Source organism: Orycteropus afer, unplaced genomic scaffold (assembly GCF_000298275.1).
Source record: "Orycteropus afer afer isolate SDZICR_OR568_19922 unplaced genomic scaffold, OryAfe1.0 scaffold00031, whole genome shotgun sequence".
Taxonomy (NCBI): Eukaryota; Metazoa; Chordata; class Mammalia; order Tubulidentata; family Orycteropodidae; genus Orycteropus; species Orycteropus afer.
Window position 1 is genome coordinate 10,831,503 of NW_006921618.1, and position 21,577 is coordinate 10,853,079.

General features: G+C 43.2%; 1 protein-coding gene across 1 annotated transcript in view; it reads left to right on the forward strand.

The window, feature by feature from the left end:
• STPG1 (sperm tail PG-rich repeat containing 1) overlaps positions 1-21,577 on the forward strand; it is a 44,727-nt gene that overhangs the window by 9,786 nt on the left and 13,364 nt on the right. The window contains exons 4-7 of the mRNA XM_007935876.1: positions 3,665-3,766; positions 8,828-8,998; positions 14,638-14,746; positions 20,056-20,221. Coding sequence (XP_007934067.1) covers positions 3,665-3,766; positions 8,828-8,998; positions 14,638-14,746; positions 20,056-20,221 — 548 coding nt within the window. The remainder of the gene's footprint in view (positions 1-3,664; positions 3,767-8,827; positions 8,999-14,637; positions 14,747-20,055; positions 20,222-21,577) is intronic.

Below are 21,577 nucleotides of genomic sequence, written 5' to 3' on the forward strand. Positions count from 1 at the left end.
CTATGAGTTGGGTCTGACTTGACGGCACATAACAACAACAACAACAATTCATTTAATGCTCACAACATGAGGCAGGCAAGGAGACAGCAGGTATAGCACCCGCCACTGTCTGGTACTCAATAGAGCACTGATAAACATGAGTTCTTTTCCTTTCTTTCCCCTGCCCCAACTCCCTTTTTTTTGCTGTCTTTTTGTTCCTCGCGTTATGAGGTGGTCTTGGCCAATAACCAAGTGGTGGCTAAGTTCACACCAGTTGCAACTTGGATTCTTCTTCTCTGGGATATGTGTGCTCTGAGAAGCCAAAACTCATGAAAGTCACAAAAGGTCAGAGTTTTGAACTGTTATCCCAGAGGTGGATTTTATTATCCTCCCAGGGAGCCATCCACCCGTCTGCAATAGAGGCAGCTGGACTTCTCCCTTACAGAAACCTTCACTTGGGTGTCACCTGGAGGCAGTGGTATGCTGGTAAACCAGCACTCCCTCTGGCAAAGAAAGCCCTGATTTACAGCAATTGCTGATTTCCAGTGGTGTAGATACTCCCCACTCTGGCTGATTTCAAGTTACCAATGGTTAACAGAATAGCAAAATTTTATGAATGTTTAACAGTCGCCCTTGCAAGCTGCCATTGACCATCTTCAGTCTGTTACTGTCTGAAGGACCTCTCCCTGGACATTGATTAAGAGCAAACAGTCAGTGCTCCGTCCCTCCAGACTAAGAGGTGAACGTTCAGAGTTCCTTCCTATTTGCCCTGGACTCAATCCCATTTGCCATGTGGCAGAAATAAAACATGATTAAGGCCCCAGTAGGGTTGCCAGATTTAGTAAACAATAAAAACAGGAAGCCCAGTTACATTTGAATTTTAAATAAATAATAATTACTATTTTAGCACACCAAATCCCAAACCCACTGCAATTGAGTCGATTCCAACTTATAGCGATCATATAGGACAGAGCAGAATTGCCCCATGGGGTTTCCAAGGCTGTAAATCTTTATGGAAGCAGATCACTTCATCTTTCTCCCAGAGAGTGGCTGGTGGGCTTGAACCACTGAACTTTTGGTTAGCAACCAAATGCCTTAACCACTGCACCACCAGAGCTCCTATTTTAGCATAAGTATGTCCAAAATATTGCATGGGATGTGCTTACACCAAAATAGTTACTTGTTTATCTGAAATTAGAGTTTAACTCAGTCTTGCATTTTGTCTGGCAACCCTAGCTCCGCAGACACGTATGGGTGGCCAGGAAATTCTTATGGACTGCAGGCAGTGATGAGAGTCACAGTGGACTGGGAGCCAGAGATGTGTGTCCTCGCTGTCCACTGTTTAAACAAGAAGAGTGGTGGTTACGTTTACTATTTCGGCTTTCCTGAGATTCTGAGACTCTGGAAACTAGAAGGCTCCCCAAGGCATTAGTCTAACATTTTCATTTTACAAATGAGGAGGCTGAGGTGCAGAGGGGTGACTTGTTCAAGGTCAGTGAGCTAGTAGCACCACTGAGGCTCGAATTCTGGATTCATAACCAGTGGGCTCTCCCCCCCCACCACCACCACACACACTTTGATCCTATACAATCTCATTTGAGAGTTAGTTTGGTTTTGTGGTTAAGAGTGAACTACACAGCCATACTGCCTTGGTTCACTTTCTGACTACCTTTTACTAGTTCCTTGATGATGATAAGGCCCTAATTTTTTGGCCTTGTTTTTCATCTTTATGTTGTTGTTGTTGTTATGTGCCATCAAGTCGGACCTGACTTATAGCGATCCCTCCTTAGGTTTCTGGGGCAGTATCACTATGGAAGTAGATTGCCCAACCTTCCTTCCGAGGAGTGGCTGGTGGGTTTGAACCGCCAGCCTTCTGGTTAGCAGTCAAATGCTTTAGGCACTATGCTACCAGAGCTCCCTTCATCTTTATAATGGGGGTTAAATAAATTAGTACTATATGTAAAGTACTGGGAACAGTGAGAGGCACATCGTAAGCACACAATAAATTTATACTTTCCCTGCCTTTGGAAGGGAGCCCTGGTGGCATAGTGCCTAAGGCACTTGACTGCTAACCAGAAGGCTGGCGGTTCAAACCCACTAGCCATTCCTTTGAAGGAAGACTGGGCAATCTACTTCCATAGAGATACTGCCTAGGAAACCCAAGGAGGGGTCACTATGAGTCGGAACTAACTCGACTCAATGGCAGTGAATTTGGTTTTTGGTTTTGCCTTTAGAAAAAATTCTCTTCCTTGTCTCCCCGTTGCCTTTTGAATCTGCACCCACGTGCCAGGATTTTTCTGAATTCTTCTCCTGGGTGATCCTCTGCTTGGTCGTGCTGTGTCTCTCGCGCCTGCCTCAGTCTCCCTGTCAGTCATCTCCTCCTCTGTTCACTTGGGATCATTAACAGTTCTAAAGCAGGAATCAGCTTTACTCAGACTCAAAGGATTCACTACATTTAAAATTCACTACAGAAGAACCTGTTAATAACGCTTAGACCCCACCTCTTAGATTTAACTGCACTCACAGTGCCACAGCGCGACCAGAAGGTTCTTGAAGGCAGGACTGATAGTGTCTTAAGCTTTCTGTCTGTCCCAAGGAATACAGTAGGCATGGTGGAGAGAGGATGAGCCTGAGTGGCTGACATTGGAGACAGCAAGCTCTGGAGTCAGGCAGCCTGGGTTTAAATCTGGGTTTCACCACTTACTATTGTGGACCCAACGTCTCTGAACCTCATTTCCCTTAAAGTGGACCTAATAATAGTCCCACTGCAAAGGGGTGAGCACTGAACTCACATACTGCTACTTTCTAGCAGTGAGACCTTGGGAAACTTCAGCTCCATGTGCTTCAGTGTCTCCATCTGTAAAATGGATCCAGTATTCCCTTCCTCATGGGGGTGATGGTGAGGAGTAAACGAGAACCTTCAAAAAGCTCCCAGTAAACTCTTGAGACAGTGGAGCATCTTTATCATTTCACGCCACTCACTTGATCAACTTCTGTCAACATTTACTTCCCCCTGGTAACTGGCGTGGGAAATGAGATGAGATCCTAGGTAATCATGAGAGCAGAGATGAGCTTAGAATTCAAGCTTTTGTTTATTCCGCTCTGACATTCCTGCATCGTTTAGCACTTGAGCCCCAAGAGCTGCCTCTTTTTGTCTGAGAGTTAGAAACGGTCTTGTTGGGGATGAAGGTTGTTTTTGTTTCATTTTGCTTTATCAACAGAAACACTCCCTGATTTCTGTTCTGAAAGGCTGAGGAGGAAGCTGAGTCAGGCGGGCGCGGTGGACGTGAAATCGGTCACCCGTCCCTGACCGTGGCTTTGGCTTACCCAATCAGTACACTTAGACTTGTATATCAGCCACATCTGCTATCCATTTTATGCACATTTCTCTAATGGCATGAAAAAAAAAAAAAAAACAGCCTTCTTGGGGAATGCACTAAAATGAATGCAGTGAAAAGAGTCCAGGCTTCTGCAGTCTCCGTGAGAGATTGGAATTCCAGCCTAGTGCCAAGACCATGATTGGGCAATTTAGGAAGGGGTGGAGCCAGGCTCTCATCCCTAAAGTGGAGATGGTGCCTATCCTGTAGGATTACAGTGACACTTAGTGTGGATGGATATAAAATTTGCAGAAAAGCACAGTGGGATTGAATGTATCGCAATGATGCCACCTTCTTTTCCCTTTCAGGATGATATCCCAGGTCCTGGGTTCTACAATGTCATTCACCAATCTCCAGTGTCCAACAGTGTTTCGTTGTCTAAGAAAGGAACATGCACTTTTCCTTCTACGGTGAGGATCCCTTCTCTTGAGTCTGGGTGTTTACTGGCTGGTAATTGTCTTCATTCATTGTGTTGTCACATATTGGCCACCTGGCCCTTTCTCTCCAAAGGCACATAGTTCTAATTAGAAGAGTAATCACCTCCTCAGATTTCACACCAGGAAATTGGAACCTGTATCTTTAGTCATTTTTCCTCACCCTCATGTATTGCCAAACTGGGAGATGAAGCTAGAGGAATATTTAGAACTTGATCATCCAATTTTGTCATCACAGAGTGCACTAAGCCAATGGTTTCCTGAGATTTATAGGCATATTAGGAAATGAATGCTACCCTTATACATCTCGCCCTACGGTGAGTCTTACGCTGCTTAATCAAACTGGGCTATTCAAATTATTGAGACATGATTGGACCGACAAAAAAAAAAAAAAAGTAGGCAGTGGGTCTGAAAATTAGTGATTTCCTCCTTTATTTGTTTTCTCTGTATGATAAAAAACAACAACAACAACAACAACTTACTGCCGTTGAGTAGATCTGACTCATAGCGACCCCTCCTTGGGTTTCCGAGACAGTATCACTATGGAAGTAGATTGCCCAACCTTCCTTGCGAAGAGTGGCTGGTGGGTTTGAACCGCCAGCCTCTGGTTAGCAGTCATATGCCTTGGGTACTATGCCACCAGTGCTCCTACAATACTGTATGATATAGGAATGTATTTTTGTTAAGTACTGTAACAATAGCCATTTGAAGAACTGATGACCATAATTAGACTTAGGCCAAGGCTATTCTTATTTGAATATTTATAAATTATCAAGACAAAGAGACATAACAAGGGAAAAGAATCAAATTAGGGTAAAGGTAGCTGTGGTAGAAAAGCAAAAAAGAAAGCAAACCCAGACTCTAGCATTAAGAAAACTTATGCTTTTCTGTCCCTTTAATAGTTCTAATAATTTCTTGCAAAGATGTGTTATGATGCCTGACATTAGTCCTGATTTAAAAAAAATAATAAAATAAAACACAAAGGGACTATTTAAGACATACTGAATGCAGCCACTTCTTGTTGGAATTAGAGTTTGGCAGAGATGAATACTCAAGGAACAAGCCAACCTTGGAGTTAACTCCCCATCACCAAAGTAGTGGAGGTTGCACATACCCATATAAACTCACAAAACAACCACGCCTCTACCTATTTTTCTGCCCCAAGCGCTGCTAGTAAAGAGACTCAAAAGCAGTTGGCTAAAGAAATGCCGTCTCCATGCCCTGGCACAGGAGACAAGAACTAAGACCTAATCCTGACTCAGCTGTAGACTCTCAGTGTGACCTCAAGCACGTCACCCTTCTGTGTCCTAGTTGCCTCATAAAACAGAGAGACTCCCTGGAGGCACTGGGCAAATTGACGTTGCAGTGGGTGAAATACTCTTTGAAACTGCAAACCATTATATACATGTTAATATTATGATTGTTACCACCTGAGTCACATGTAATACTTCCTGCAACACCTAGGTTTTCTCTCTGAGAACTTCTTTGCCAAATACTGGCACTGCCCATTCCTGCTTGGTGCCAGGGAAGGGGCTGAATCATAGCACACGATCAATTCGCTCTAAACTTTACATGCAGTAACTTTGAAAATGCCTTTCTTTGGGATGAGGCTGGGCCGTCTGGAAGAGAAGGGGCCCAAGGGGATGTCTGAATGTTACAGAATCTAATCAGGCCTTCCAAGTCTTTAAAAATTCAGACCAAACCAAAGAAAAGGTAACATTGAGTTCTTCAGGCTTCCTCTGTTCCTCCTTTTATTGATACAGGGATTTATTGTTATATTTATAGGGACACTTAGGTTTCTAAATCCTTGGTCAGGGGCCATAGTGGCTGGTGGAAATCTATCAGGAGATCCCATATCTTACTGAGTCCCTTTCTAAATAGGATCTGAATTTCCTATCCTCATTCCTCTTTCAGTGATTTTTACATTTAGTACCTCCCCCACTTCAGATGCCAAGCCTGTGAGAGAATCAAAAACAGCTTCATCAGAGAAAGACTAGAGACCTCTGCCTTACTGACACTGGTGTGACCAGTTGGAGTGTGATTGTGGGTGAGGCTGATCACAAACCTCTGTGGGTCTGTAAATTTTAGAAACTTCCTGGTGACTACTGGAACAACTACACCCAGCCTTTTGAGAGGACCTGTCATCTAAGTCCAAATTATCTAAAGCGCTTTGTGCATGTCTTCTAAATCTTTGCTCTAGTTCTATCACAAGGACTGACTAGGAAGTTAAATGGGGAGGAGACTTTGATGGCCTTTCTCTATTTGACAGAAGTGGTTCTAGAACAGTGTGTGCTGGAGACAGGTTCATAAATGCCACCATGTGGCCAGACCATGGGGTTGGCAGGTAAAAGAAAGCCAAGAGGGCCAGGGAGAAGGGGGATCAGATGACTGAGTGTAACTTCAGCTGTTCTATTGTGATTACCATGCTTCATGAAACTGCCTCTACTGTAATTTTTTTTTAAATGTTTTTGTCTAAAATCTGTGATGTTAACAGGTTTCTGGTATAGCATAGTGGCTAAGGCACTTGACTGCTAACCAGAAGGCTGGCGGTTCAAACCCACCAGCCACTCCTCAGAAGGAAGGTTGGGCAATCTACTTCCATAGTGATACCGCCTCGGAAATCCAAGGAGGGGTCACTATGAGTTGGATCTGACTCAACGGCACATAACAACAACAACAGGCCAAAAGAATTCTAAAATCTAGTAAGTTTAGTAAAGTTTGATTAAACAAAGTTAAGCAGATTTCTTTATTGTAGGTTTTCAATGGCCAATTTTTTCAGAAGTGGATGGCTCTGTCCTTCTTCCCTTAGTCTGGAAGCTCTGATGAAACCTGTCCACTATGGGTGACCCTGCTGGTATTTGAAATACCGATGGCATAGCTTCCAGCCTACAGCAACACGGAAGTCACTACAGTACAATAAACTGGCAGACGAATGGTGGATTGTTGAACTTAGATAATTGAATAGGCCAATGTGTATTATGAACCTTCAAAATGGAAACATGGTATGAGGGCTTCCCAGATTTATTTGACACTAACACTTTTTCTTTGCTGCTACTACCACCAATACAACCCCAGCACATTATATAAGTGATATGCCAAGGAACACACATTGGGAAACAGTGCTTTAGAAAAACATGTTTGCCCACTCTATTGCATGCCTCGGATACATATACAATAAATAGCTCTACCAAGGAAGTTTGACCTTGCCACCTTTCTTCGAGGAGCTCTGGTAGCATAGTGCCTTCTGGTGACTGCTCACCAGAAGGCTGGTAGTTCAAACCCACCAGCCACTCCTCAGAAGGAAGATGAGGCAATCTACTTCTGTAATGATACTGCCTCGGAAATCCAAGGAGGGGTCACTATGAGTTGGGTCTGACTCGCCAGCACATAACATAACATAACCTTTCTTCTATGGAAGTTAAAAGGAAAGAGCACCAGCGTGGCCTACACCAATGGGCAAAGGAAATATAGGGTTGTTGTTGTTGTTATGTGCCGTCGAGTTGGCCCCGACTCATAGCGACACCTCCTTGGGTTTCCAAGGCAGTATCACTATGGAAGTAGGATTGCCCAACCTTCCTTCCGAGGACTGGCTGGTGGGTTTGAACCGCCAGCTGTCTGGTTAGCAGGCAAGTGTCTTAGCCACTATGCTACCAGAGCTCCCAGAAATATAGGGTAGTGGTTCTTATTGAACCAAAACCTCCCACAGGTGCCCCTCTTGTAAATGAAAACACATCTTGCTGCTTGCTGCTATTCCTGGAGGGGCCATGCCTCTCAACACATTCCTCTTTTGAGTGGGGTAACTGGTACCCTCATTTCAGATAGCAGGAGCAGATTTCCTGGGTCAGAATGTTGGCTCCACCACTTCAAGGGCTGAAGAAGTTTAGGTTCCTCACCTGTGAAGTGGGAAAATAATATCTACCACTCAGGGTTGTCATAAAGATTAAATGCAACAGCCCATGGAAAGCACTTGTTTAACTATTGGCCAGAATGCAAAGTCAAAGTGCATGTGAGGCAGGGGCAACCTTACTCCTGGGAACATCAATGACTCCTTACAATTAGAAGGAGGCAGAGGTGGGGCTTGAACCCAGGTTAGGCTCTGAACAACTGAAGCTCTGGTCAAGAGCACTACTGCTTCCAGTGCTATGCCCTCTTACATAGCTGTGGTGGTCTGTAAACCATGTGTTGCCAACAAGTGCAGGGTGAAGTGGGGAACCCTAACGAGCCTCCTGCATTTTCTGTGGTTGTACAGCTGTTGACCCCTTTCAAGCAGAGGACATTCAGAGCAATGTTCTTAAGCTTTTGATCATAAAATAATAATGGGAATTTTGTTTTGTTTTGTTTTATCTGACTCTAATTCTTGCCATACTATACTAGGGTAAAGTGATGTTATCACCTAGTTTCTATGGCTTTTGTCCCTTTTTGTTTGGCAAATATTGATTCTATTTTTTTTTTTTTTAAATTGAACATAGTTTATCGTGGCTTCCTGGAAGAAGTGGGATTGTTGAACAGCAAAAATATTCTAGGGTTTTATGAAGATAGTAAGTTGGGTGGGAGGTAGGAGGTATGGGTAGACAGTAAGCTCCATGGACCCCCATACCTTTAAGATGTCTGAAACAAACTCACTGCTTAGAGAGTTCAGATCATTTAACCTTAGAAACAAGAAGTGAGAATTTCTCCCGGGAGAAAAGCCTAGGCTGGGGGACAAACGTCTAAAGGTTCCCATCACATAACTTACCAACAGCTGATGAGTCAGGCGTGAATGGCCTGGAAGGGGACAGGGTAGGAGAGCATTTATGGCAAACTTATTTTTGCCAAGTCCCAAATATAAGATGAATAATTTGAGTTAGTTTACAGAAGTGAAAGCAGGTCTGAACTTGCGTTTTCCAAGAGCCTGGAGTTTATCAGTGTTCCCTGTAGAATTTCACATTGTATAAAATACATTTAGAACTGGTGCTGGGCCCCATCATTTTCATACCCGTCCATCAGAGCCGTTGAGATTATGTGACAGTGCTGATTCCTTTGTCTTTCTATTCACAGCGGGCCCGACTGGACACCATCATCTCTAAATATCCTGCGGCAAATGCATATTCTATCCCATCGTGTATTCTTTCAAAGAAAGACTTCAGTAATTCCTGTTCCAGCATGTTCCAGTTGGCAAGCTTTGCCAAAGTTCTCAAATTTGTAACTCCTGCACCAAACCATTACAATGTAAGAACATTGCATGTGCTTATTAAATATGCATTGAAGGAATGGTTTCCAAGAGAAAAAATAAAGGAGAGGGTTGGGAAATAACATTTTAATGTAACTGGTAAACTAGTTAGCATTTACTGGCCACCCAATGGGTGCATGAAACTGTGCGAGACTCTTATAAAGAGTTTGCAGAACCCAGAGGGAAGTGTGGGCAACATGAGGACCAGTGCCTTGGGAAATAATTATCCTAATCACGTCTGTCATGTCAGCTTTCTGGGACATAGTTTTCTCATCTGTAATAAGGGCCTATTATTATTTGCAGACACTGTTCGTTTACCTTTTAGGTTCTTGTGGGGAAAGTAGACATCATCTTTCCATATCAGATTTTTTTCTTTTTTTTTTTGACAGTAGTGCTCTGCCAATTAACAATTGCTTGCTTTTCAGTGAGGCAGAATGGTATAATTAACAGTTAAGACATGGATTCGGGGAGGTTTGGTTCAAATCTTGGTTCTGACACTTTCTAACTATGTGGCTTTGGGCAAGTCCCTTAACCTTTTCAGGACTCAATTTATTGATCTGTAAAATAGGATTACACATCTACCTCATAGTGTTAATGCAGATATTAAATGAGATCCTCTAGGCTGAGTGCTTAGCACAGCTCCCGGCACCCAGGAATGGAGACCGATAGGCCATCTTTGTCATATTACCTCTTGAGCCTCAATTGTAAAATGGAATGAATATTACTTGCCCTGCAGGGTCATTGTAAGAAGTAAATAAGATAATGAACAAGAAAGCACCTGAAATGCATAAGACATGAATTGTACATAAGGTATTAGTATTATTATGCCATATTTTTAAATATTTTGATCTTAGAATAATCATTTTCAATTTCCTTTTATAATAGCTAGAAATAACATTTGTTTTTATGACTAAAAGATTTTACCCTCATCTCTGATTGATTCAATCAGTTATGCTCAAAGCAACATTCATGCCTACTAGGTTAGCACTGTCCACATACATAATTTAAAATGTTCTAGTAGTCATATTTGACTACTAACCAGAGGGCTGGTGGTTCAAACCCACCAGCTACTCCTTGGAAGAAAGATTGGGCGATCTACTTCCATAATGATACCATCTCAGAAACCCAAGGAGGGGTCACAATGAGTCGCCTCTGACTCCACGGCAGTGAGTTTTTTTGAGTAGTCATATTTAAAATATAAAGAAGAGCAGGTGAAATTGCTTTTAACAGTATGTTTTGAACACAATATATCAAAAATGTTATTATTTCAACATCTAATGAATATTAAAATTATTGATTTGATATTTTACATTCTTTTCTTAATACTAATTCTTCAAATTTCAGTATCAATTTTACACTCTCAGGGCACTTTGGTTTGGACCACACAGTGCTCGACAGCCACATGTGGTCCTGTTTTGAACAGCACAGTGCTAGGTAGTCTTTCCCTGGGGTAATCATGTGGTGGTTATGTTTTTGTGTCAACTTGGCTGGGCCTGGTTGAGTGGCTGGGCAGCTGGATGTAGTATTCTCCATGATGAGACTGGTAATCAGCTCCATGGTGGAATCTACTGAGAGCAGATGAGTAGCTGCCTTTGGGTATGTGGCCTACTTCCCGTATATAAGAAGCAGCTTTGGAAATGGTCTCTAGCCTATGGCACGCTTGGACCCTGCATGTAGCCATGTCATTGCTCAGCAGCCTGCCATGCTCTGCCGACCTTGGGACTTACAATGGACTTGAATTAATGGCCTGCCGTGTGGTTTGTAACATCAGGACTATGCCTTTTTACTTGTGAACCTTGGGGCTTCTCAGCCTCGGCAGCCAGCAGCTGTCTGAGTGAAGAAATGCCTCTAGCTCCAGTGGGCTGGGAGCAGGAGGCAGAACTGGACCCCAAGGTTGAGGGGCTTTCACCCAGCCCCTAGAGCTTGGCACTTTGAACTTGGACTTAAAGCCTCCAAATTGTAAGAATAGACTCTTGTTTGTTTAAGCCATCCCATTTGTGGTATTTTCTTGTCAGAGCGGCACTAGGTAACCAGAACAAATCAGAAGGCTGGAAATGATGATGATGATGGTGATGAGAAAGCACTTTTCATGGGCAGTGTGCTGGTCTAAGAGTGATTTATTCATCATAGTATGCAATACTCATATAGGATGAGGGAGGTTATCTTACTAACCCTGTTATAGAAGAGGAAGCTGAGGCTCAGAGAGGTGAAGGGATTTGCTCAAAGTCGTTCACCTTGAAGGCACCATTTGCACAGGTGCCATCAGTGAACACAGGTGGATGGCTGAGGCAGAAAGCTGGGGAGTGATGGGAGTCACCGTGTTCCAACTCTTGAGGTCTGTGGCTACTCTGTGCAAGGTGAGTGACACAGCAGTGTCCTGAGTGGAGATTCCAGTGGAGAACTCAGACAAGAGCCTATAAACAGACAAACAAAATAATTGCAAACTGATCAGCTGTGAGGGAAACAAACAGGAACTTGAGAGCAAGAGTATTGTGGGTTGCAGGGTATGGCAGTACCATGTCCTCTAGACTGGGTGGTTGGAGAAGGCTCTGAAGTTCCGAGTCAAGGATTGAAGGTGCCAGAACTGGGAGGCAGAAGGAACAGCACGTGCCAAGGTCCTGGGGCAGCAAAGCCCATAGGGAACTCCAGAAAGGCCAAATGGCTAGAGCTGTGTGAACTAGGAGGAGAGGGGAAAAGGTGGGGCTGGGAAGGTAGGCAGGGGCCAAGCCATGCAGGGCCTTAAAAACCTGGGAGAGAGTTTGAATATTGTGCCTAAAGCATTTGACTGCTAACCAGGAGGCTGGTGGTTCAAACCCACCAGTCACTTCACAGAAGAAGGTTGGGCAATCTACTTCCATAGTGATACCACCTTGGAAACCCAAGGAGGGGTCGCTATGAATCTGGTTAGACTCGATGGCGGTGAGTTTGGTTTGGGTTTTACTAAGAAGCCATTGAATCAGGGTGGAAAATGTGGAATGGTGTGATCTGATACATGTGTATAAAAGCTCACTCCAGCTGCTGTATGGAGAATGGCTTGCAGTGTGGGTGCCATAGCCAGTGTTTCACGTATCTGCCTCCCCAGTCTCACTGCAGGGCCCTCCATCCAGCGTCATCTCTTCAGTGCCCAGCATAGGTGGTGGTAGGCCCTAAGCATGCAGTAAATGTTTATGAAACCAAAGGAGTAGCTGGTTTTCAGTCTGGAAATAATTGTTACCTGGCTCAGAACTCTATCCTTCTGCTAATAGATCCTTTTTAGGTGCTTTTTATTCATTATTGTTTTAATGTGACTCTAGATATAATACATGCTCATCATAAAATATTAAAACATTACAGAACTATGAACTGGGTAGTGGAAGTCCCTTATAATGCTATTCCCTTCAAAGCAAACCACCATCAAAAACCTGGAGCAATTTCTTCCATATTCTTTCCCTCCCTCCTGTTCTTCATGATACATGTACATTTCCCACTTAACTACATCCTGGACTTCCTCCCATGGCAATGTAAGAAATTTCTTTCTTTTATTTTTTTTCCCACTAGTCGAGGTGAATATTTTCCTAGTCTAATAGGAAAAATCTTACAGTGACACACACTCAGTGTAGACAAAAATGCTCCCCTTTTCAGCTGCTTTTCTGTCTGGGTGAGGAATAAAGCTGAAGTACTGTTTTGTCTACAGCAGGCCTCTTTCAAACCAGGAGAACAATGGTTGAGTCAACTGGAGAGGAGTGGAAATGGGATAATCCTGTTAGCCACACCATGCACTGAGGTCCGCTGGGCCTCTTTCCCTCGGCTAACCACGATCCTCCACTTCTCTGTTTGAATCCTTTTTCCTGGGTACCGTGTTATTATCGCCTCTCGGCAACCTGGCTCCTCTCCCTGTGTCCAGTAATTAGCCTATTCCATCTGATCTTTTTGTTTGTCCTCTCTGCATGCAGTCTCGCCATTAGGACCCTGGGAAAAGCAAAATTCCTCCGCCTTTGTCAACACAAAATCAAAATACCATCTGCAGTTCTTGAGAAACATTTTTTTGACAAAAGAGTATCACAGAAAATCAAACCATCTTGGCCTCAGCAAATAGTTTCCCTCATTCAGTAAATATTCCCAGTGATTGCAGCTACACTTCTTATTGCATTTTTTATCTACTCAATACAGGGAACTGCCTGCAAACTGGCATCTAAAGTATTTATGATTCATGTGCAATGTCTGAATGATTTGGGGGTTCTTATTTTTGCTATTACTGTTAGATTTCTGAACCTATTGGACATTCTCAAATATAGAGTGCTTACATTAGCCAAAATTCTTTATTTTTGGTCTGCCCAGCAGTGTCAAGACAGGGAGTACTTACAAATTTGATCATAATCTTAAATTATCCAGTTCTCTTATATGCCCCAAATCCTGTGCTCATGGAAGGGCTGTTGGAAGAGTGAGGCATACGCCTTAGGGACCAGGGTGGATGTAGGCAGGACTAAGTGTCTTGAAAAGAATAATTGTTGTTATATCGTTCTTGGGGAAGCTCTGGTAGCATAGTGCCTAAGGCACTTGACTACTAACCAGAAGGTTGGCGGTTCAAACTCACCAGCTACTCCTCGGAAGGAAGGTTGGGCAATCTACTTCCATAGTAATACTGCCTCTGAAACCCAAGGACGGGTCGCTGTGAGTCGGGGAACAACTCGATGGCACATAACAGCAACAATAACAACAACATTGTTGGTTGTCATCAAGATGATTCCAACTGGTAGCAACCCATGTGTGCAAACTAAACTTGCCCCATAGGGTTTCCAAGGCTGTGACCTTTCAGAAGCAATTTCCCAGGCACCTCTGGGTTGGTTCAAGTCACCAACCATTTGGCTAGTACTCAAGAGCAGACCACTTGTTCCACTCAGGGAAGCCCTGAAAAGAATAATAAGAATAGAAAATAATAATAATAATAATTTGCACATGCAGCGTGTAGCATTATACAGAGGCGCTCTGATGGCAGAGTGCCTAAGGCATTTGACTGCTAACCAGAAGGCTGGCGGTTCAAACTCACCAGCCACTTCTTGGGAGGCAGACTAGGCAATCTACTTCCATAGTAATACCACCTCAGAAACCCAAGGAGGGGTCGCTATGAGTCAAATCAACTCGACAGCAGTGAGTTTGGTGGGTGTTTTTTTTATTATTATTTAATTTTTTTAGCATTATACATGTTTTCCACTTTCATATAGATTATTTCCATTGACTGTTCCCCACCCACAATGATCCTCTGCAGTAACTAGATATATTAGTAACATATATTTTACAGATGAGGAAACTCAAATTCAGAGAGGTTAAGCAACTTGTGCAGGACCACACAGCTTGTGCATGGCAGAAGCAAGCCTAGAAGCTGGGTCTTCAGGCTGTCTCTTCTACTGTACCACTGTCCTTGTACCATGTTGGGCCAGCAGAGATTTGCTAGCAATCACAAACTCCTAGACCATTTGAGCTAGGAGGATGATAAAGGCACAGGCAGTGTGACCTTTTTAGCACGTGTCAGCTCATTTTCTGAGGAGAGGTTCAAATCTGTGTTGTTTTTTCCCCCAAAATTTGCCACTTGTTCAGGAAGGATGACAAAGACAAAGAAAGGGAAGGCATTGAACACATCGTGGGTATTTTCTTCCCCCAGGCCTCTACCTCTTTCTGCAAGCAGAAAAACAATGTCTGTGCCCGAGCCGGGTTTATGTCAAGGACTCAAAGAGGAGTTTTCAGTATCACTGACACAGGACCTGCTCCAGGTAAGCAGCTGTCATGGCCTGGCTTTGACCCAAGGGTTCATGTACTGTTTTGACTGGTAGGGCACCCATTCCATCACAGGGAGTCTCTTTTGAAGGAGTTAGGCTTTTGAGGAGTAAGAGGTGGATGGCTGATATTGAAAAAGAGGAACAGAGTGAGGGTAAGACCAGTGTTCCCTCCCCTTTTGGGCAAGATGGCTGGCAGGGCTCTGGAAATGGTCCCTCAAAGCAGTCTTCTTGGCCTCTTCTTTCCCAACCAAGCACACCTGCCCTGGGCAGCCAGGTCAGAAAGTGGCTCCTCACCTCAGAGGTGTGCAGTCTCACACACCTCAGGTTCCATCACAGTCCACTACACAGTGGTGGGGGAGGTGAAGGAAAGAGGGTGGAGGAGATGACAGGGCATCCAGACTGTGGATGCTCAACTGCAATATTCTTCCCTTTCTCCTACACCTAGAGGTGACTTCATCATCTAGTCATAAAACGATGGCTAATAGCTCCATTTACTGAGCTAAGTATTTTCCATGCAGTCCTCACACACCAGTCCTCACAGGCTCAGACTTCTAGCTCTGTTTTTCAGATGAAGAAACCAAGGCTCAGAGAGTTGAAACAACTTGCCCAGTGTTACACAGCTAGTGAACAGTAGACCTAAGCCCCAAGGTGTCTGGCTGAAACCTCCAAGTCTCAGGAATACATGAGAGTTTGCCCGTTAGTGTTTTCCCTCCTGGGGCATGAGCTAAGATGTTGCTCTCAGACTTCCTACTCTCCTCTGCCAACCTGCGTAAAAAGTTTCCAGGGAGGTCTGGTTCTGTAGCAGCCTACAATGCAGAAGCACTTGTTGCATTAAAAACAAACACCCAAACCAGTTGCTGTCAAGTAGATTCTAATTCAAGGTGACCGTATGTGTTGCTTGCAGATTAGAACTGGCCACCATGGGGTTTTCAAGGCATCGGGTTCAAACCATCAACCTTCTGTTGTTAGTAGTCAAGCGCTTAACCATTTGTGCCACCCAGGGAATCCCACTTGTCATGTCAAACCTTCCTGAGTGGGTCCTGAAGACACCCTCCCCCCCACACACACACATACACACACACAGGAGCTGTGGCTCCTGAGCTGAGATGAAGATGAGCAGGAGGGTTGCTGCAGCAATTCTGCCTCTTGGAGGGGGTGTGGATTAAATTGCATCGCATGTCAGATTTCAGCAGATCCAGATTAAAGCTGAGAAGATCAGTCTGAAGCTGAATAACAAAACCATCCCTAATTAGGAGGCTCAGCCCTGCTGAAAGCTCCTCTGCCTTGCATCATCCACGAGCAAAACCCCACCTTGTTTGTTTACACAGGAGACAAAGACAGCATCCCTGGGCTTGGCCAGAGTCCCTGCCAATGAGTCCCACAGTGTGGGTACCCTCACAGCCAGCCATATATGCCCACTCCTTCCTGGGAGGGTCCTTGGTTCCCTTATAACACAGAGTTGTTACGTGTCGTCAAGTCAGACCTGACTCATAGCGACCCCTCCTTGGGTTTCCGAGGTGGTATCTCTACGGAAGTAGATTGCCCAGCTTTCCTTCTGAGGAGTAGCTGGTGAGTTTGAACTACCAGCCTTCTGGTTAGCAGTCAAGTGCCTTAGGCACTATGCTACCAGAGCTCCTAACACAGAATAGAGTGGCCAAAAAACTAAAAAAACAAACTCACTGCTGTGGAGTCTGTTTCAACTCATAGCGACCCCTCCTAGGGCTTCCGAGGCAGTATCACTGTGGAAGTAGATTGCCCAACCTTCCTTCCGAGGAGTGGCTGGTGGGTTTGAACCGCCAGCCTTCTGTTTAGCAGTCAAATGCCTTAGGCACTATGCCGCATCTGTTAAACCCCTACTGTGTGCTAGGAGCTTTACTTTCATTATCTCATTGAATGCTGCAAAATCTCATGGAGCATGTGGCTGGCACATGAGTAATCGCTCAGAAAGTGTGAGCTATTGTGATTATTGCATTTTACAGATGAGAAAAGTGATACGCAGAAAGTGAGGGTCCTACAGCTGGATTTGATTCCTAGCCCACTGGACCTGAAGCCTGGTGCTCCCCCTACTTCCCTGAGAACTGCCAGGGCCCAGAACTTAGGGGATCTCCTCTGGAAGAGACCACCACTTCAACCTGAGGCCAATCCTTTCCACTCTCGGGAGAGGATAACACCGTGCTTTCCACTTTGCCCTCTGTGGGGAATAGTCCCATGTGACATTCTTGCTGCCATCTCTCCCATAACCTTTTCTCTCAGGGACTCTGAGGGCTGCATCCGGTTAACTGCAATTCTGAACAAAGCAGTCACCTTTACACCTCTGAGTTGAATGTTCTAAAGTTTAGTCATGCCAAGCACAATTACAGCTACTTAGAAATGCCTCCTCTCTTTGTTTTCCCTCCAAAAAAGATGATTAGAACATGGGGAAGTGCCTATGTAAAGTGTCAGTTAAAAGACACAGGGTAAAAATTGCACCAGCATCATGTGTTCAATGCTGTGGAACAAAATGCAACAACTCTACACTCAGAAAAGAGGAAGTAAACACACCAGGACCTTAACGTCCGTTCTCTCTGGGTTGCTGTTCTGGTTACCTAGTGCCGCTCTGACAGAAATATACCACAGATGGCATGGCCTTAACAAACAGGAGTTTATTCTTACAATTTGGAGGCTTTAAGTCCAAGTTCAAAGTGCCAGGCTCTAGGGGCTAGGTGAAAGTCCCTCAACCTTAGGGTCCAGCTCTGCCTCCTGCTCCCGGCCCACTGGAGCTAGAGGCATTTCTTCACTCAGACAGCTGCTGAGGCTGAGAAGCCCCAAGGTTAACAAGGAAAAAGGCACAGTCCCGATGTTACCAATCCACACAGCAGGCCATTAACTTAAGTCCATTGTAAGTCCCAAGGTTGGCAGAGCATGGCAGGCTGCTGGCAGCGACACAGCTACATGCAGGGTCCAAGCGTGCCATAGGCTAGAGACCATTCTCAAAACTTCTGCTTATATACAGGAAGCAGACCACATCCCAAAGGCAGCTACTCAGCTGCTCACAGTAGATTCCACCATGGAGTTGATTACGAGTCTCATCATGGGGAATACTACATCCAGCTGCCCAGCCACTTAACCAGGCCCAGCCAAGTTGATGTACAAACATAACCATCACAGTTGTAGACTGTGAATGGCTCTTTTTTTTTTTTTTTGGTGCCCCTTTTTCTGCTTTTCAGTATTTTACAAATTTTATAATTCAAGCATTACTTTAACCTTAACCTTAAAAGAAAAAGCAAAAGGCTCTTTCCATTTTATGAAAGTAATACATATTCTAGAGCTTTTAAAAACAGATTTTTAATAAATTATGGTAAATCTGTCATTCAAAGCAAGGTGGCATGTTAATATTTTGGTGTGTAATTCTCATATTATCGTTATGTTTCTCTCTCTCTTTCTCTCAGATATTTTTTTCCCTACCATAAAGAGGGAATAATATTATAAATACCATTAACTGGACATGTGCTTTTTTTTTAACTTAAATATATGTTTGGAATATCTTTTCATGTTATTAAAAATTCTTCTAGAAAGTAATTTTTAATGGATCTATACTATTCCATAATATGGCAGTATCATAAATTATTCATTAAAAATTATTCTGAAAAAGACAAGTGCCTTCTTGTTAAAAATTCAGGTTGTTTTAAATTTATTACTAATATAAACAGAAAGGCAAGGAACATCCTTGTAACAATTTGTAGACAATCAAGATTATTTCCTTACATAAATTTCTTAATGAGAAATAACTAAGTCAAGACCTATATCCAATAGTTAAGATTTCTGACATTGGGACCAAATTGCCCCTCAGCACAGTGATAATTCACTCTCCTGTTTGGGTGAGGCGCCTGCTTCCCTGACCTTCACCATCACTAGGTATTGTCATTTAAAGAAAACCTTTGCTAATCTGTGTCATGTCCTTGTTTTTGATACTTCCGCAAATTTTTTAAAGAATCCAAATCCACTCTACAATGTTAAGAAAACCTGAAATATTTCCCCCCCACACACTACCACCACTCTAATGGGCTCCATTTCTCAGGGCTCCCACCTTCTCTTTATTCAGATTTAACCATTTTACATAGACATCATCACAGTGTATGTAGAATTTTATGTCTTATTTCACTTTTTTTTTGCTTACCTTTAAATAAAATTTTCATGTACTTTTATGATCTTTGATTTTTGTCAGGATTGACATTCCATGAGATTGGGCTGGGCTATATTTCCATAATTCTCCCCGGTTCTTGGACATTTAGACTATTTATGCTTTGTTACAAGGACCTATGGTGGCGCAGTGGATAAGCACTTGGTAGTGGTTTGAATCCACCAGCGGCTCTGTGGGAGAAAGACCTGGAAATCCACTCCTGTAAAGATTACAGCCTAGAAAACCCTGTAGGGCCGTTCTCTGTCATGTGGGCTTGCTGAGTAGATAGTCAAGTGATAGCACCTAACAACACAACATGCTTTGTTACTATAGTAGCTGTTGCTCTATGTACATCTTTGTGGTTAGAGCTTTTCTATTCTGTTGAGTAATTAATTTCCAAGTAGTGGGAAGCCTGGTCAAAGAGTGCAGATGTCTCAGAGGCTTTTACTTAGTACCTCCAGTTTGCCCTCCAGAATCCTTATATCCATTTACATGGCTCCCACAATTTAGGGGTGAAAGAGTTTCTCCACTCCAGCCATTCTGTTCTTCCTTGGCATTTTGTGCACAAATTAATTGTATTCCATCCCAGTTTCTTGATATAGGGTCTTGTGGCATAGTGGGAAAAGCGTGGACTTTGGAGACAGGTAGCCCTGTGTCCACATAGTAGGTGTTTAATGAATATATATTGCGTTACAATATTTACTGAGCAACTACTATATCCTGGGAACTTAAAATCATATTCAATAATCATAATAACCTTACTCTGTTGTAAGAACTACTATCCTTATTTTATAGAGGAGAAAGCTGAGCTTCAGCAGGGTGGAGAGATCTGTCTAAGTCCCTGATTAAATGGGTGTCCTTTGGCAAGTTATTAACATCTCCAAGTCTCAGGCTCCTCCCGTGTAAAACGGAGATGCTAGCACCCATCTTGCTGGCTGCTGCGTGACTAAATGAGCTCATATGTGATGCACGTGGATGTGTTCTCTAAATGGTGTTGTTTACAGTTCGTTCAAGCAGTCCTTCCGTCTGACCATCCTGCAGTGATATTGTCTTATGGTTAAGTGTGTTCTTAGGTGTCAGATGCTGCTTTTTATTTATTTGAAAAGAGTTTCCTATTCTGTTCTAAAATTTCTTTCTGCTTTAGGGCATTATAATGTCAACGAATCACTTGTGAAGCAGTCACCAAAGATATTAATGTCTTGTTTTAAATCAAAAACTGACCGAGGAGTAAAACTGATGTCAACAGGCCCAGGACCCGGTTCTTACAACCCAAATGATCACACCAAATTTCCGAAAAAGACTCTTTTCCCGTGAGTCCTGATCATTCTGATCCTTCCTCTGAGAGATAGTGCTGAGGGAGGGCCCCAACATGAGCAGAAAAGGGGTGGGATGGGGTCACGGCTTGGCAGACACAGTGCCAGGTCACTCTCCAGGGACCTTGCGGACATATCGTCAACACACACGCTCAAGAAATCCTTGTGGAATGCTGATATTTATTGAGCTACCACTATGTGCCAGAAACTTAAAATCGCATCTAATTATCATAACTCCATTGTTGTAAGAGTTATTATTCTCATTTTCTAGATGAGGAAGCTGGGCTTCATTGAGGCTGAGAGATTTGCCAAAGTCCACACAGCTATTGAGGTGCCACTGAGAATCGGGCTTGGATCTGCCTTGATGTATCCACATTTCTCATGATCCTATATTGTCCTGGTGCTGAAATTATTCTATTTTTCTAATATAAACTTGCCACTGGGGTGACAGGATATACAGAATCAATGACGCCCTCATAATTGTACCGCTGATAGAGATAAAAAGCCAAGACTTTGGAGTTGATCAGTCCTGCTGGATTTGAACTTCAGCTCTGCTGCTTTCAAGCTGTGTGACATTGGGCAGTGTACTAACTTCTCTGAGCCTCCATAGCCTCATCTGTGTAGTGCAGCTAATTTGTGACTCATATTTTTCAGGATTAAAAATATATGTCTTCATGTACTAGGTGCAAATGGTGATTTGATAATAGCACAGTTTTAAAAAGTGGAGATAGGATTTGTGTTACCATTTTTAAAATCCTGCATATTTAATGTTACTTTCATCTGAGTGGCTCAAAAACTCACAGTACTTGTTCGTTCCTCAAATGGGTAATAAGGGAGCCTTCTAGAACTTGTAGAATTAACTGTGGTTAAATTCTGCCTAAATTTAGAGACCATCTTAAGAGTAGATTTAAAACAGAGTGTTAATTCCCAAAGACCAGATGAGTTGTGGGATGACATCAAGGATATATGAAGAAAGCAAAAGGTCATTAAAAAGACAGGAAAGGAGAAAAGACCACAATGGATATCAGAGGAGACTGTGAAACTTACTCTTGTACATAAAGTAGCTAAAGCAAATGGAAGAAATGATGAAGCAAAAGAGCTGAACAGAAGATTTCAAAGGGCAGATCACGAAGACAAAGTATTATAATGAAATGTGGAAAGATGTGGAGCTACAAAACCAAAAGGGAGGAACATGCTCAGAATTTCTCAAGCTGAAAGAACTGAACAAAAATTTCAAACCTCAAGTTGCAATGTTGAAGAATTCTATGGACAAAATATTGAACATCCCAGGAAACATCTGAAGAAAATGAAAGAAATATGGAAAGAATTGGTCAATGTTCAACCATTCCAGGA